At 45.1% G+C, this 17,735-nt stretch overlaps 1 protein-coding gene across 5 annotated transcripts in view; it reads left to right on the top strand.

Annotated features, from left to right (window-relative positions):
• myo3b (myosin IIIB) overlaps positions 1 to 17,735 on the top strand; it is an 881,575-nt gene that overhangs the window by 447,519 nt on the left and 416,321 nt on the right. For all 5 annotated transcript variants that reach the window (XM_038789471.1, XM_038789472.1, XM_038789473.1 and 2 more), the window contains 3 exons: positions 13,463 to 13,542; positions 14,661 to 14,681; positions 16,994 to 17,071. In XM_038789471.1, coding sequence (XP_038645399.1) covers positions 13,463 to 13,542; positions 14,661 to 14,681; positions 16,994 to 17,071 — 179 coding nt within the window. The remainder of the gene's footprint in view (positions 1 to 13,462; positions 13,543 to 14,660; positions 14,682 to 16,993; positions 17,072 to 17,735) is intronic.

Raw genomic sequence — 17,735 nt, forward strand, 5'->3', positions numbered from 1 at the left:
CCATGTATATAAAGTTGGCCAGTAAGGCACTGACAGAGCGGGAACACCAGTAGGTATCTACTGGGTAGTGTACATGTCGCTTGTGTGAATACAACCTTGTTTTATACTTTAGAACATAGAACAGTACAGCACAGAACAGGCCCTTCGGCCCTCGATGTTGTGCCGAGCAGTGATCACCCTACTGAAACTCACGTATCCACCCTATACCCGTAACCCAACAACCCCCCCCCCCCCCCCCCCCCCAACCTTACTTTTTTAGGACACTACGGGCAATTTAGCATGGCCAATCCACCTAACCCGCACATCTTTGGACTGTGGGAGGAAACCGGAGCACCCGGAGGAAACCCACGCACACACGGGGAGGACGTGCAGACTCCACACAGACAGTGACCCAGCCGGGAATCAAACCTGGGACCCTGGAGCTGTGAAGCATTTATGCTAACCATATGCTACCGTGCTGCCCATAACTCGGTGTGAACTCCCTGTGTTCTTATTAAACCATGTAAAGAAGCCACTCATGTTTGTGAAAACTGATCCTGGTGTCCTAATATGGCATAAGTCACCCAGGCTGCCTCCAAGATGTTCTGCAGGTCATAAAACTACTTCTTACAATGGATTGCATATGTGGTAGTAGAATCTTTAGTATTTGCCTCATTATCTCAACCATATGCGTGGGGAGCATCACCACTGTCTCTTATTCCCCAATCATTGCTCTTTTAAAAAGAAAACTGGACCACAGAGATCTGTGAACAAGTTATTTGGTGAAGGATAGTCATTTTTTCATTCTCCATAGAGGAATGATACTCTCCCTCTTCTATTACCATTTTTCCTTATCGGTATTGCTCAGTATTTCACCCAATAACACCCTTGATGTAGTATGGCCTCCTGAGTGGCTGGTGTTAGGGTATGTGAAATAACATGATAGAATTCCTGATCAACTGTCTGACTCAGTACGATCCTCTCTCAAGTAAGTGGCCCTGTAGTGGTGTATGGACAAGTCAGATGTCAACATGTAATTTCTGAGCAACTGACAGCAGTTAGATCTGTGGTTCAGGCAGCTACTTTTACGTTTGAAGTGACTGAATTGTCATTATCATGGTGGCCTCTTCTAGGTATCTCCTATGATGTAACACACAACCCTTTGGTTACCTATACAGTGACGTTCCCATTTGAAGAAATAGTTGAATTTTGGGAAGAGAGACGTTGAAAGAAAATATTAGACAGTTGGTGAGGTGATCAACGGAAATATCGAAGAGTTGGGCAGGTGGGTGTGTGAGAAGGTGACAGGAAATGCTGGGGCAACCTGGGCCGCCTCGGCATTCTATGTGAAAACGGAAAAATAAGGTGAGAACGATGTTGGCAGTAGAGCTTGTGCAGGTGTCACCCCTGTAATGGAAAGCTAAAGTGAGGGGGATGTTGTAGAAAGTAAGGAGGTCCAGGAAATCAGCTGTGGTGGGGCATGCGTGGGTTCCATGAATTGGGAAGTTCTGAGCTGGAGGAATGCCGAGATTCTGCTTCGAGAGGAAGGCAGAGAATTCAACAAATAAAGCCTGTTGGTGGTAGATAGGAATGCTGTGTCAGGAGGGTTGAGCTGTTTGAATGTAGAGAAACAGCCATACAAGTGGGGAAGAGGCCAAGGTGAGACTTGGGGATGGGTGGAACACTGTCATTGCAACAGGCAGAGCAGGGAAAATGGTGAATCAGGAAGCTATAATGACAGTGATGGTGTAGAAGAGTTGGGCTGGAGAGCTGCTGGAAAAGAAAAGTGGAGCAGTAGTGTAAAATCTTGGGAAGGTTGATACTGATCAAAGGGGAAGAGAAGCTGTTAGAGTCTTCAGGAGCAATGAGACCTGAGGGGCGCGATCTAACGGGTATGCTGCACCTGAAAAGCAGCTCACCGGGGTGCAGCGTGGCTGCTAATAGCCGGGATACCCCACTTCCAGGATGTACCTGGCTCACAATGCCTGGTGAGATCCAACGTGAGCTTGTGAGACTTTGCGATGTAAATCCTGCCATTGTGACCAGAATCACTTTTTGGCAAATCTGCATATTAGAGCGAGGCAATAAGCCTCACTCCAACGTGCAGATCCCCAAGCTACCTGAGGCTTTGGGATTCAACCCCTTTGCCGCGGAGACCTCGGGTGAGCGCCGTTTAACATTGGTCCTTGCAAACAGGGACCAGACGGAACGGCACTCATAAGGATTTCCCACAGGATCGGAGGCCCCCATCTGCATGCCCTTTGGGTAGGGTTGGGTACCCTGGCACTGCTGGTGCCACCTGGGTGCAAGCCTGACACTGTCAGCTGGCATGGGCACTGCCATGGTGCCAACCTGGCATTTCCTTTTTTCATGCACAATCGGGCTGCGTTTGGTAGGTGTTGTTGTGGGGGGTTTGTTAGCAGGGACCCTCCCATAGTGCGTTTGGGCTGGAGGGGGAGGTCAAGGATTGTTTTGGGGGCCTTGTAGATCGGGATTTCATTTAAAAACAGCGCCCCATCTCTCGCTACAGTGGGGAGTTGCGACGAGCGGAGCTCCCCACTGTACAAAACAGGCCTCTGTGTGACCTAAGCCGCGCGTTCCCCTTTCAGGCATCTTATTCAATGTGAGTCACGTTTAATAGCCATGTGTTTCCCGACACTACGTACGCCGGGAAACACGCCGCTATGCATGCTTTCTGGGGGACTCGGTTCCCTTTGGGGAGAAATGCGCCCTAAGACAGTGAAACGGAAGGAGTTCAGCAAGTAGCAAACTGGGTCAGAGAGATGGAAGTAATAATTCAGAAGCTGAAAGCTGGTTGCTGATGTGAAGAAGGTAAGGTGCACAGACTGAGCAAACAAGACAGTAACAGAGAAACAGATGAGAAGTTGGGAATATGCACTGAAGATGAGATAGAATCAAGTTAAAACATCCAACAAAAGATCAGAACATCACATAATATTTCAGGATCTGCATAGGAATCAGTCCAGATGTTCATGACGTTTGAGAAATATGCAATATGAATAGAAAATGGAGAGTCAGCACTATGACTGCCAAGTAGCAAGGGCCAGTCGAGACATCGGAACGTGGCCCTGGATGTCCACAGAGTGTCTGAAAATAATAGATTAATGCATCATTTATTAATTCTAAAAGTGTTAACAAATTTTTAATTTGGTCATATATTAAATTGGTATTAACAACTGCAGTAGTTAAGTAAATGGTAAAACCAATTTAAACAATGAATAGAGGTTCATTCATTCCAGCAGAAATTGTCTGATCAAGTCATTAGTATTGGACAATAAAAAGTTTAGTCCCTGCTTGACTGAAATGCTAATGACTGACTTGCACAAGTTACAGTATTTAAAATAAATGGTTAATCATTTATTTAATTAAGCTTCAGAAGTGCACTACAATACTGAGGAAGTAAAAAAAGTCCAATGAGAAGACCATTTTATATGTTGGCATTTAAACATTTTTCACATTTTCCAATTCTTGCATGTTTTCAAACTTTATGCAGTTGGTACAAACATTCCAGTGTAAATTTCATGATATGTGAACTCAGTGCAACAAAAGAAATAATCTGCAGAAGTTCTTTGTGTTCTATCATGAAATTTAAAGAACTAAATAAAAGCTTATTTAAGTAAAAGAGTTTAGAAGATTAAAGATCAGGGTGCCCTGAAGCTTGGCTTTGAATTTTGCTCAATGAGTTAACATTGTTGGCCGGAATTCTCTGGCTGTTGGGATTCTCTTTTCCCCCAGGTTTCCAGGCAGCATAGGATGGCTTCAATGGGGAATCCCATTGAGAAGCAGTAGGAAGAGGGAATGCTGCCGCCAGTAAACGGCGTGCCATTGGGGAAACACATGGCTGGGGGACCGGAGAATCATGCCAGTTCTGTATTGAATGCTTAGCGTGCGGTTACCAAATTTTCCTTTCACCTATTTTATCTCGGATATTAAGCGTTTAATGCCCCACTAGAAATGCATGAATAAAATCAGTCTCTATATATATTAATTAAGTCCAGCAGGAACTACAGTTCAACTGATATAACTTTGTATAACTCTATACTAATAATAGCATGACAATAATATCTAATTGTTTCAGTTGATTTTTGCTGTCCTAAAAAATGTTCCATCTTCTGGACATGCAGTTCATATTGGATCTTTAAAAATGTAACAAAGTTTACATTGTATTTTTATTGTAGCATAAGCATTGGACCCATTTAATTTGAACACATATTACTTAAAATTAGAAAGTGCAACATCACTACTCGATTACATGTCTATTCCATTTTTACTAATACAAGGAAGATAATACATAAAAATATTAGAAAATAGATGTTATCTACTGGCTGCAAAATTATTTTGATAATATAAGTATGTCATCTGGAGAACAAAGGTTAACTGGAAGTCTTTGACAAAGAGTTATCCGGACTCAAAACGTTAGCTCCCTTTTCTCTCCACAGATGCTGTCGGACCTGCTGAGATTGTCCAGTATTTTCTGTTTTTCTTTTAGATTCCAGCATCCACAGTAATTTGCTTTTAGCAAACTGGAACTCATCAGCATGTAATTCAGCAGTATAACCAGCAGGGGTCCTTCAGCAATTGTGTACAACTACAGCTACGCACATTGTTTTAGTTTAGATGTTCCGGTTTTCTTCAAATATAAATATAATTATGAATAATGAGGAGAGTAGCAGACTTTTATACATTCAAAAGTTTTGAAAGCTGGATATGCATTTATTTATTCGTTTTGGAGTTATGGAAAATGATATAACAAATAAGATACATGGCACAGAAACAGGCCATTCGGCCCAACCAATCCAAGCTGGTAACTTATCATTTTGCAGATAACTTAGTTGCCAAGTATGAGTGCAGAGTAAACACATTGTACTATTAATTTGTGCTTTTCATGAATACGTAAAAATATAGAAGTTTTGCTTATAGCAAAAACTTGATGTGTTACACTTATCCTTTCCTACTTATTGCTCACATTGTATATCAGCCATGGATGAGTTGGTAGCATTCGTGTCTCTGTGTCATATGTTTCTGGGTTCAAGTCCCACTCCAGCACAAAATTCAAAGCTGACTCTCTAATGCAATGCTGAGAGAATGTTATGCTATTGGAGGGCTATCTCTACACTTCTCACAATGAAATGATAAAGCCATACAGACTTTAATAAAAGATTAAAACCAAATCAACTTGTTTCAACATACCCAAGTTTTAAAGTCAAACTTTGATTGCAACTTTGTACTTTTTACCTTCTGCAATTTGTACAATGACCTAATTCTTTCTCCAGTTATTTCTAAGCCTACCCATAAAGCATAATTTGTCATAATTCAATCCCTAAAACCTGATCAGTACAGAAAGTCATATGAAATCATTCCATTCTGGAGATAAAAATTCATTTTTTTAAATTGTTTTGGTTTTTAACAATTTAAAATGTTACACCTAAAACAAAACAATGCAAAACAACAATAACAACAGAACCCTTCCCCCCTACTCTACCAACCAGCACCCCAATAACTCAAAGAATAGCCCCACACATCCCTCCCAACCCCCCCCCCCCCCCCCCCCCCAGCAGCTGATGGTAATCAACTCTTTAAAAGTGAAGAAAATAAACATACACCATTTCTTGTGGAATCGTTCCCCCTCGAGGTAAACATTTTCACATGGACTACATCAGTGTCTGAGGAGTCGTGATTGGAGCTGAACATTGTGCTATCATCAGTGAACGTCCCCACATCTGACCTTATGTTGGAGGATCATTGATGAAGCAGCTGAAGATGGTTAGGCCTAGGACACCACTCTGAAGAACTTCTGCAGTGATGTCCTGGGACTGAGATGGCTGACTTCCAACAGCCACATGATGCGACCATCAATTCACTCTGAGACATGAATTGGAGTAAACTGTGGCTTTAATCGGCTTACAACTGAGCCTGCCTGCGCCTGCACGATACTGAGGGCGGTCTCCCAGGACCGTAGCACTTATACTCCCTATAGGGGGCGGAGTCTAGGGCAGAGCCCTGTACATGCTCCTCATCTCCCCCCTGTGGGCAGAGCCACAAAGTGGCTCACAGATGGGGCCCACATGGACAACAGTAAGGTACAGTGTGAATTACCAGTTACACATTCACCACATTCACCCCGTGTTAAAAAAATCAAGTCCAGGTGGGGTGACGGGTCTACAAGTTCAGTCGGTCCGGCGCCCGGATCATGCGTTGCGACCAACGAAGCACTGGTGTTGCAGCCGTTTCGGATGGCTGTGTAAGGATGTTGGGTGCGGGTCCGGGGGTGGACTCCGGGGATGGTTCTTCCTGAGCTTCGTTCCTGCGGACTGGTGTGCCGGGTGGAAGGGAGCGCGGGAAGCAAATAGGCGCGGGGACGCGGCGTGTGGGAGGTCGGGTGGGGTGTAGTGTGGGGGGTATATCGGCGGTAGTGGTGGTATAGCCTGCGGGTGCCAGGACCCGGAGGGAGACGGTGTCTTGCCGGCCATCGGGGTGTTTGACATACGCGTAGTGGGGGTTCGAGTGCCGGAGCTGGAGCCTCTCTACCAGGGGGTTCGTCTTATGTACGTGTTTCCGAAGGAGGACAGTGCCCGGTGTCCTCAACCAGGATGGAAGCGAGGCCCCCGTCGTAGTTCCCCTAGGGAAGACAAATAAGCGATCATGAGGAGTCTGATTTATGGCCGTACAAAGGAGGGACCTAATAGCATGGAGCGCATCGGGGAGGACCTGCTGCCAGTAGGAGATCGGGAGATTCCTGGACCGTAAGGTCAGTAGGACGGTCTTCCAGACCGTTGCATTCTCCCTCTTCACTTGTCCGTTCCCCCTGGGGTTATAACTGGCAGTCCTGCTCGATGCGATGCCCTTGCTGAGCAGGTACTGCCGCAGTTTGTCGCTCATGAAGGACGAACCCCTGTCACTGTGGACATAGTTGGGGAAACCGAACAGGGTGAAGACGCTGTGCAGGGCTCTGACAACCGCGGGGGTGGTCATATCGGGGCATGGGATGGCAAAAGTGAAACGGGAGAACTCGTCTATAATGTTGAGAAAGTAGGTGTTACAGTTGTTTGAAGGGAGGGGCCCTTTGAAATCAATACTCAGGCGTCCAAAGGGCCGGGATGCCTTCACCGGTGGGCCTTGTCTGGTCTATAGAAATGCGGTTTACACTCCGCGCAGATTGGGCAATTCCTGGTTATGGCTTTGACCTCCTCGGTGGAGAAGGGCAGGTTGCGGGCCTTGATGTAATGGGCGAGCCGGGTGAGCTCCGGATGGCAGAGGTCATTGTGGATAGCCTGTAGTCGGTCGTCTTGCGCGCTGGCGCATGTGCCGTGGGACAGGGCATCTGGGGGCTCATTGAGCTTCCCAGGACGATATACTATATTGCAATTATAGGTGGAGAGTTCAATCCTCCACCGCAAGATTTTGTCATTCTCGATTTTGCCCCGCTGCGAGTTGTCAAACATAAAGGCAACCGATCTTTGGTCGGTGATGAGGGTAAACCTCCTACCTGCGAGGTAGTGCCTCCAGTGCCGCACGGCTTCCACAATGGCTTGGGCGTCCTTTTAGACTGAGGAGTGTCGAAGTTCCGAAGCGGAGAGGGTTCGGGAAAAGAACGCTACCGGCCTACCTGTTTGGTTAAGGGTGGCAGCGAGAACGACCTCTGATGCGTCGCTCTCCACCTGGAATGGGACGGACTCGTCTACCACATGCATGGCGGCTTTGGCGATGTCCGCTTTAATGCAGTTGAAGGCCTGGCGAGCCTCGGCTGACAGTGGGAAGAGGGTGGCCTTAAATAGTGGGTGGGCTTTGTCCGCATACTGGGGAACCCACTGGGCATAGTATGAAAAAAATCTGAGGCACCTCTTGAGGGCCTTGGACAGTGAGGGAGAGGGAGTTGTAAGACCCTGCATACGGTCAGGGTCGGGTCCTAGGACCCCGTTTTCCACGACGTAGCCGAAGATGGCTAGCCTGGTAGTGCGGAAAACGCATTTCTCCTTATTGTAGGTGAGATTGAGTTTTTGGGCGGTCTGGAGAAATTGGTGGAGGTTGGCGTCGTGGTCCTGCTGGTCATGGCCGCAGATGGTGACTTTATCCAAGTACGGAAAAGTGGCCCGCAGCCTTTACTGGTCCACCATTCAGTCCATTGCTCGTTGGAACACCGAAACCCAGTTCGTGATGCCAAAGGGAACCCGGAGGAAATGGAAGAGGCGGCCGTCTGCCTCGAACGCCGTGTAGTGGCGGTCCTCTGGGCGGATTGGGAGCTGATGCTATGCAGACTTCAGATCCACCGTGGAGAACACGCGGTACGGGGTGATCTGATTTACCATGTCTGCAATCCGGGGGAGGGGGTACGCATCAAGGGGCGTGAACCGGTTAATGGTTTGGCTGTAATCAACCACCATCCGGAGCTTTTCCCCGGTTTTGACGACCACCACCTGAGCTCTCCAGGGGCTATTACTGGCCTCTATGACTCCTTCACGCAAGAAATGCCGGACTTCGGATCTGATAAACACCCTGTCCTGTAGACCAGTGCTTCTCAAAGTGTGGTACGCGTACCGGTGCCGGTACGCGAGCCATCGTCTGCCGGTACTTGGAGTGTTTCCAGAAAAGAAAGAGACAGTAATCCTGGATTGGCTTGTTTCGCTCACCGGTCCCCTGGCACATTGAAAAAAAAAACTGCCGGTCCGCCACATCAGATAGTTTGAGATGCACTGCTGTAGACTATACCTCCTGCTGCGAGTGGCCACTGGTTTGGGGTTGGCAGTGAGATTAACGAAGAGTGGAGGGAGGTCGATTTTCAGAGTTGCTAGGCTGCATATAGTGAGTGGGGGCAGGGGTCCGCCAAAGCTAAGTGTTAGGCTCCTGAGGTTGCACTGGAAATCCAGTCCCAGGAGGAGAGGGGCGCAGAGGTCTGGGAGCACATACAGTTGGAAATTAGTGTAATCGGCGCCCTGTATGGTCAGAGTTGCAGTAGTGCGCCCCTGTATTTGGACTGAATGTGACCCCGAGGCGAGGGAGATTGTTTGCTGTGTCGGGAATATTGGGAGCGAGCAATGCCTTACCAGATCCAGGTGAACAAAGCTCTCAGTGCTCCTGGAGTCGAACAGGCACGGTGTCTCGTATCCGTTGATCCGGATGGACATCATGGAGCTCTTGAGGTGCCTGGGCCGCGACTGGTCCAAGGTGACTGCGCCGAGTTGAGGATAGTCGGTGGCGTGGTCAGCGATCTTGGAGCGGCCCCGCGATGACTGTCCGCGAGGGTCGTAATCCGAATGGCGTAGCGGGTGATGACCAACATGGCGGCCCCCGTTGATCGCACGTGGCGGGCGGCGAGGAAGATGGCGCCCAAGATGGCGGCCCCCATGGATCGCACATGTTGTGTGGAGGCGGAGTCGGCAGACACGCTGCCACATTGCGGGGGCTGCGGGCCTGAGAGTCAGAGGAGCGAGTGTTCGAGTTAGAGATTGAGCTTTTTGATTTGGCCAGGCAGACCTTAGCGAAGTGTCCTTTTCGCCCGCAGCTGCTGCAGTTCGCGTTGCGGGCTGGGCATTGCTGCTGGGGGTATTGGGGCTGGCCGCAAAAATGGCACGGTAGTCCTCTGTGGTGGGCGGGTGGCCGCGCAGCGCAGGCCTGGGGCAGCCTTTGGTCGGGGGTCCACGATGGGGTTGCGTGATCGGCCGGGAATGCAGTTAAGCTTTGGAAAGCGACCTCCAGCGAGGTCGCCAGTTTTACTGTGTTCTCCAGGTCCTGGGCCCCTTTCTCAAGGAGACGCTGCCGCACATAATTTGATCGGACCCCCGCAACGTACACGTATCGGACGGCGAGTTCCATGTGCTGAGTGGCTATCACGGCCTGGTAGTTACAGTTGTATGCTACGGCTTTGAGGTCCCGCAGATAGTCATCTAGCAACTCCCCAGGGCGCTGGCGACGAGTTGTGAAGATGTGTCGCGCATAGACTTCGTTCACGGCTCCCCCCGGGGAACATGATTAGGTACATGCAGGTTAGGGCATTTGCCAGGCGGCAGGTGGAGGAGTTCCCTCTGCTTCCCCCACGTGGGGTACGGGACAGGGTGCTCTCGGGGGTGTGGGTTGGAGGGGGGAGGATTTCGGACGTGTACCACGGCATGTAGGAAGTGGATGAGGCCTCGGTGGAGGAGCTGAAGGCTAAATGGGAGGAGGAGCTGGGTGAGGAGATTGAGGAGGGGACGTGGGCGGTTGCCCTGGAGAGAGTGAATTCCTCCTCTTCTTGTGCGAGGCTTAGCCTCATACAGTTCAAGGTGCTGCATAGGGCCCACATGACTGGCACGAGGATGAGTAGGTTTTTCGGGGGCGAAGACAGGTGTGCTAGGTGCTTGGGGAGCCCAGCGAACCACGCCCATATGTTCTGGGCATGCCCAGCGCTGGGGGAGTTTTGGAAGGGTGTAGCAAGAACGGTGTCGAGGGTGGTGGGATCCAGGGTCAAGCCAGGCTGGGGACTTGTAATTTTTGGGGTTGCAGTGGAGCCGGGAGTGCAGGAGGTGAAAGAGGCCGGTGTTCTGGCCTCTGCGTCCCTAGTAGCCCGGCGGAGGATCTTGCTTCAGTGGAAGGATGCGAGGCCCCCAAGCGTGGAGGCCTGGATCAATGATATGGCGGGGTTCACCAAATTGGAGAAGGTGAAATTTGCCCTGAGGGGATCGGTACAGGGGTTCTTTAGGCGGTGGCAGCCTTTCCTGGACTTCCTGGCGGAATGGTAGGGAAATAGGCCGGCAACAGCAGCAACCGGGGGGGGAAGGGGGGGGGGTTTGTTTCGGGTGAAGGGAGAAATGTGTTTATTGAATATGCCAGGTTTTTATCAATTTCTTCTTTTTGTAGTTACTGGGGGGGGGGGGGGGGGGGGGGGGGGTTGGTTTTGGGGGTTAGTGTGTTTTTCTTGTTGTTGTTGGTAATATTGTTTTCTTGTTATTTTCTGTTTTTGATATGTTTTTGAAAATCTCAATAAAAATTATTTTTTAAAAAAGACTTCGTTCACCGGCCACATGTACAGGCGGTCGAGTGTCGCGAGGGCCTCAGTGTAAGAGTCAGCTTCATCAAGTTGAGTAGAAATACAATGGCTCACCCGTGCGCGGAGAAGACTTAGTTTCTGTTCATCTGTAACTGAGGAAGTCGTCGACGCAGCCAGGTTGGCCTTGAAGCACCGAAGCCAATGCAAAAAATTTCCTTTGCCTCTGTGGCCTGTGGATCAAGTTCCAGTCGGTCAGGTTTGAGGGCTGATTCCATAGTAGTTCTTTAAGTCGATTAAATTGATGCGACCATCAATTCACTCTGAGACACGAGTTGGAGTAAACTGTGGCTTTAATCGGCTTACAACTGAGCCTGCCTGCGACTACACGATACTGAGGGCGGACTCGCAGGGCCGCAGCACTTATACTCCCTAAAGGGGGCAGAGTCTAGGGCGGAGCCCTGTACATGCTCCTCATCTCCCCCCTGTGGGCAGAGCCACACAGTGGCTCACAAATGGGGCCCACAGGGACAACAGTAAGGTACAGTGTGAATTACCAGTTACACATTCACCACACCACAACCATCTTCCTTTGTGTTAGATATGACTCCAACCAGTGGCGAGTTTTCCCTCTGATTTCCATTTACTCCAATTTTGCGAGGGCTACTTGATGCCATGCTCGATCAAATGCTGCCTTGATGTCAAGTGCAGTCACTCTCACCTCAGCTCTGGAGTTCAGCTCTTTTGTCCATGTTTGAACCAAGGCTGCAATGAGGTCAGGAGCTGAGTGACCCTGACAGAACCCAATGGTGCAGCCATTGAGAACTATGTAGATCTACGCTGTTGGCTTTATTCAATAATATTAAAACCTTTACATTTGGGGAACTTCTGGCATTAAATGGACCATCAGGTTGAAGGAAGTATTTCCAGGAATATTAAAATGGGATCAAGTTTCTGGCCTGAATCTTTTGGATGGCAGGGTCTCGCTTCCTGCAATTCGCACATTCGGTGGGGAACACATCGCCGTCATCTCAGAGTGTCCTGCAGCCATTTCACACTCGAATGAACAGTAGGTGGCGGCAGGTGGGACGTCTACCCCTCACTCGGGAGGAAGTCCCGCCTTAGAGGATTACCGGTCAATCAGATTGGCAGCAGCTCTCCAGTCCCTGCAGTGACCAGAAGAGAAAATACAGAAGGAACTCCAGTCTGGGCACTGGAGGCCAGGTAAGTTGAAGGGGTCCCAGGGCAGGGAGGGTAGGGAATGCCCTGGGGGGGGGGGGGGGGGGGGGGTGTTCGAATGGGTGCCTGGGGTCTAGGGTGAGAAAGCACGAGTTGGAGGGAGGCCCTGAGGCCACCAGACCATGAGAGGAGAGGCCTTACTTCAGAAGGGGGCTTCTGATCAAGGTGCCCTCCCACCTTCCCGCTCGACATGTAACTTCTTTTTTGGGGCATCCTCGACTGAAGTTCAGTCTTCCCACCAGCCTAAAAATTGAGGCTGGGTCAGGAAACGGCCCTTAAGTGGCCTCATTTGGGGAAAGGGCAGGTCTCCTGTCTGAGACTTTGAAACCCTCCACCCCCAGCGTAAAATTGCTGTGTGGTCAGAATAGAAGGCAACCCAGAGGGAATCACCGCCATTCCATTTTGGTGGGAAGCATAAAGCCACCATGTTTTTAACATCAGTATTTTGGTTCTTATTTGGTTAAATCAAGTAATGTGCTGTTAATAGATTTAGTGCAGTACTTGGTTATTAACAGGTGTGGCAGTGCATTTTGGAAAATTCAGGAAAAACTTTCAATGTGCCATTGTTCCCTTTTGGAGAGGTGATGCTTACCTACATCATGACTTTAACTTGGAAAGCTATCACAATGGAGCGAGGGAGTCGTTATCATTCATGATGATAAGTGTTTAGTTTAAAACTATACATATTTTCATTGAATAAAATGCAAATGAATTGACTAACTGAGGAGCAGCCGAGGACTTCTGTTTATAGCATGTTTTTGGCAATGTATAATAACAAGCACTGTAGAAACATTATTCACTTATTTTTTTACTAACATAGAAATGATTTTGCCACCTGTTGAGTGATTTCCCAAAGGTTTTTATTATTATTTGCATATGTGGTTATTACACAATGCATATTTAAATGGGGAATTATATCTGAGCCTTGTTTATACCATTTGTTTAAAGGTGCATGAAATATCTGCAGCGGCCTATTGTTTGCTTATGCTGTAAATCAGTTGAAATGTGCTAAAATGTTTCCCACTCATTAAAAAAATCCTGCCACCCATGGATTAAGACTTTGATGTCACCAATCCTGCTTCAAAGGCTCCTTTCATTGCTATTAATCACAGTTTAGCCTCTGAAGATGTAGCCAGAGAAAACATTTGGACATCTTGTGCTAGACATACTAAAACTTTGACATATCCTGAGCATATCACACATGCTTATTTAACATCTTTTTAGCATTCCTTACTTAGAACAATTTTTGCTTCCTTTCTTTTTCAGGTAACTTAGCACAGTCAAGAGCAAGAGTAAATGCAGCATCAAGGTCATTACCTCTGCAGCTTACTGCAGGCTGTAAAAAGGTTTGTATGCTTTGCAACTGGCTCTTTCAAATACGGAACTTCTAATTAGCATTGTGAGATATACAGAAAGCTACAATTTTCTTTTTCGTTTTAATAAGCCCATGTTGATAATGACCCTGAATTCAATTCTTCACATGATCAAATGAACAAATTTGTATTTATACAAACAGTTTCAGGAGAAGAGAATTTATTAATAGAGACATTGAAACTTTATAGTATTTTCAGTTCAATACTAAGATGTGATTTAAACTGATGATTCAACAATCCTGAAAGCAGTTCCATTTAAATATTTAAATCTAAAGTTTAGATTTGATCAATTTAAATTGCATGGTATCAAACTGCAACTCACATGGACTTTACATTTACATTCACATCAAAGCACTCGGTACTTGGTTTCTTCATTTGCATCCTATGGTGTGAGTCACTAGGACTTCTACCTATCCCTCTAGCTACTATATCTTCAAAGAAAACAACTGAAGTCAAGGCAATCAATGAATACAGCCAGCACAAATCCAGTGTGTACATATCACTGCACTTCAACAGCAAACATTTAACTGCAACCTTTTTTTTAATGCAGGCACCATTTGACTTGATGTTTAAAAACAAATTCCCATTCATGGTGAAGTAATGATAGCCACTGGAAATCCAGAATTATTTCTGAATTTTCCTAAATTAGAAGAATACGAGCTGTGCGATCCAAACACAAACTCCTTGGTTATTGCATTCACACCATGATGTGAGAGACAAAAATAATGAAGCTTGCTACAGATCTAATCAGAAATCCCAATATTTATTTGGTCATGTGATGAGTTTGAATGCTTTGAAGTATGCCGGTTAATGCAGATTTTCATAGGAACACTCAGTTTTTATTTACAGCGTTTCACTTCGTCTTGTTTTTCAATGCAAATTAAAAATGCTGCCTTTAAACCGCATGCTGTTTAGAAATTAAGAACCCAATAAAAGTAATAATGAGAGGGTTTGAAGCAACAATATAGTTACTGTCAAAATAGTTACATCTGCGGCATTTCTCTATTTAATCTTACAGTACTGATCTTCTATTGCTTTAGTTCTTGTTATATTGTTGATCATCTTTTATTCTATTTACTTTTCAAATACAGTCTCCTAAATACTTGCTGAAGGTAAGAATGACAACAAGATGACATTTAATAATAACAGGACAACAGTACACAGTGGCAATCTTCAAAATCTATAGTTTAGTTCAGCTATTTTTATGTACAAAATAAGCAAGAACATTGTTATTTTTAAATGTATTGAATTTGCAGTGTTTGCTTTCAGTATCGGTTTTTCAATTTTAGTTTTTTCTTAATTCCAACGCTCACCATCAAACAGGCCTGTAATTGGTCATGTAGCTCCCATTTCTCAGAAGCTACGCAGCCTATTAAGGGCCCACGGTGCCAGACAGAAAATGCAGATATAATTCCAGCCAGATGTACCTGGACCATCATTTTTGATAAAACAAGAGGTGTCCTTTAATGACACCTAATGGTGGCATTAAGCCCTTTTGATATACATATAAGGAGGGTTATGCCTGATTGAAACCCCCATTCCAACACTGTCGCAAGTTGCACTCCGGGATATGAGACCTTGCCAATCAACTCACCTAATGTCAGAACCAGGAGGGCTTTATCATTGCTACTGATTTTCCCCAAACGCCACTGCATCAGAACCCCTTAAACTCGATTGCGGACTTCAGGCAACCTCAGTTGTGGATTGCAAGTCAATGGCAACACCTCGGCTAGCCAATTTGGCGCTAACCAATCAGCGCCATTTTCTCCTGGAGCATAAATTTCTGTCGTGGTTTGAAATTTGACATTCTTGCTTTTGTCCTGAGCAAGATGATAATCTTCAGCAATGTCTTCAGCAATACATTTTTGCAATTAATAAAAATATGGTAAAATAATTGTATTCAAATTAATTTACGTATTGGCCTCTTTGTGTTCAATTTATTGCAGATTGCAGAATGCATGTTCCATTTTTTAAGGGTTACTTTGGGAACAAAATAGGTTTTAATGCATCAAATTAGATTACAGTATGTTTCTTTGTTTATTTTAAATGTTTTAGTTTTGTTAAAAATAACTGAGCATTGGAGCTTGTTATGAATGCACATAATACATCTCAGTTGCCAGCCATTTGCAAATGATATTTCCATGTCCCTTGAGGATTAAATTTACATTTATTTTCTCCTGTTTACTTTTAAAATCACATATTTGAAGTCTTGGATAATAGAAGGCTGATTGAGAAAAGGGGACAAAGTCCAGAATATGTTCCAGGAATTTTCAAAAATGACATCAGGAAAATATTTCAAAGAGTGCACAAACAACTGCAAAGTGCAACCTATTGACTTGAAACTTATACTCTTTTTTTACATGAAACCTTTTTAGGCAGCATATTTTAAACTTTCAGTTCCTTTACTCCAACAGCTTTTTTTCACATGCCATTTCTATTAATTTTTCCCATTGTTATATCTTCTCAATTATGCACTAATCCTCTGTTTAGAAGATGAACATACAATCTATTCCCAGACCTGCCTACCAACCTGCAGCTAACCACTAAATTAACAAGAGCAAGTTGGGACGATTTGCTCTCTGATTTCCTCTCTATCCGAACAGAAAAAAATTCTTAAAATTTGCTTTCTTTAGTCCAGCTGGCATTAGGAATTTGCCATGTCGGGATTCACAAACACAGAGCTGTGTCCTGTCACTTTGTAGTCCAGGATGTTAGTAAGCCAGCACATTGATGTGGAATTCCCAAAATCTAAAAAGCATTTTCAAGTTGTATGTGTGCAGATAAATTTATCATACATTGTACACTTCTAGTACATTCATGAGTTTGCTTTTTTAAAAAATGTTATTCATCTTTTGTAGGTTACCCAGTAAAACCAGTTCTTAGTTTGCAAATTTGTAATTTTTTTCTTTCCTTAGAATAGAAGCATAGCATGTATAGCAGCAGACAACAAGCAATTGTATGTTAAAAATAATAGCTACCTATGTCCTGGATATATTTACATAATGAACAGAATTGCATACTAGAACTTATGATGGTAATGTAAACATAACTCTGAAGCCATTCATTTTAGTGCTTCATTAGATTTGATGAAATATGTTTTTGTGAAATATAAGATGATCAAAATGTTAACATTGTGTGATTAATAGGGCTGTATTTTAGACAGAATGTATGTTATGGATACATTTTTATGTTGGTTTAATAGTAAAACCCCAAATTGTGTTCTGTTTTAATAACCACAGTATGCCTTTAAGCTAACACTCTTTGATTTCTTTGATTCCTTTTATTGACTCTCAGCTGCCGATGCCCTGCATTTTTTTGCATTGGTAATTTTATCACTCTATCCAGAGGTGCTAGTTGTAGAAGATTACATTGTTTTTGTAATCTCTTGCTGACATATATTGCATTTTTACTATTCTGTAACCAGGTTGATACAATGGAAGTTATGCGACATCCTGAGGAAACAACAAACATGAAAAGACAAACTGTGGCTTCTTACTTTAGGGTAATGTGATGAATTTAGCTGCAGATAATTAAAAGAAAGTCTTTTAAAGAATTTAAATTCCTAGTAACACCGTGGAATTCAAAAGAGTGGATGTATATGCATATCAAGGCTATGATACAGAAGTTTAAGGTTCAAGATGTGCAGGTTAGGTGGTTTTGCCATGCTAAATTGGCCCTTAGTGTCCAAAGGATTGGTGGAGTTACGGGGATAGGGTGGGGGAGTGGGCCTTGGTGAGGTGCTCTTTCAGAGGGTCAGTACAGACTTGATGGGTCGAATGGCCTCCTTCTGCACTGTGGGGATTCGAATAATTCTAAGTGCAGATTATTTGTTGTCTGTATTTCCAAGCAGTTCTTTATGACTTTGACCAAATAATGTATTTTAGTTAAAAGATGTAATTACAAATATATGTACCAAGTATCTGTATCAAAATGTAGAATTAATAGAATATAATTGGTAACAATTATCAAATGAAAATATCTCAAGAAATTTCACTGAAACCTCCATGGTCAAAGCCTGAGACAAAAGGGTATTTAAAGGGCCCATGCACATTCTTTAGACCTCTTAAAAAAACTTATTGTAATTTTAGGGGTTTTATTTTATTTCCAGCTGCCACTCCTGTGAGCTTTAGTGACAGGCGCAGCTTTTCTTATTTATTTTGTTCCAG

Source organism: Scyliorhinus canicula, chromosome 2 (genome assembly GCF_902713615.1).
Source record: "Scyliorhinus canicula chromosome 2, sScyCan1.1, whole genome shotgun sequence".
Classification (NCBI taxonomy): Eukaryota; Metazoa; Chordata; class Chondrichthyes; order Carcharhiniformes; family Scyliorhinidae; genus Scyliorhinus; species Scyliorhinus canicula.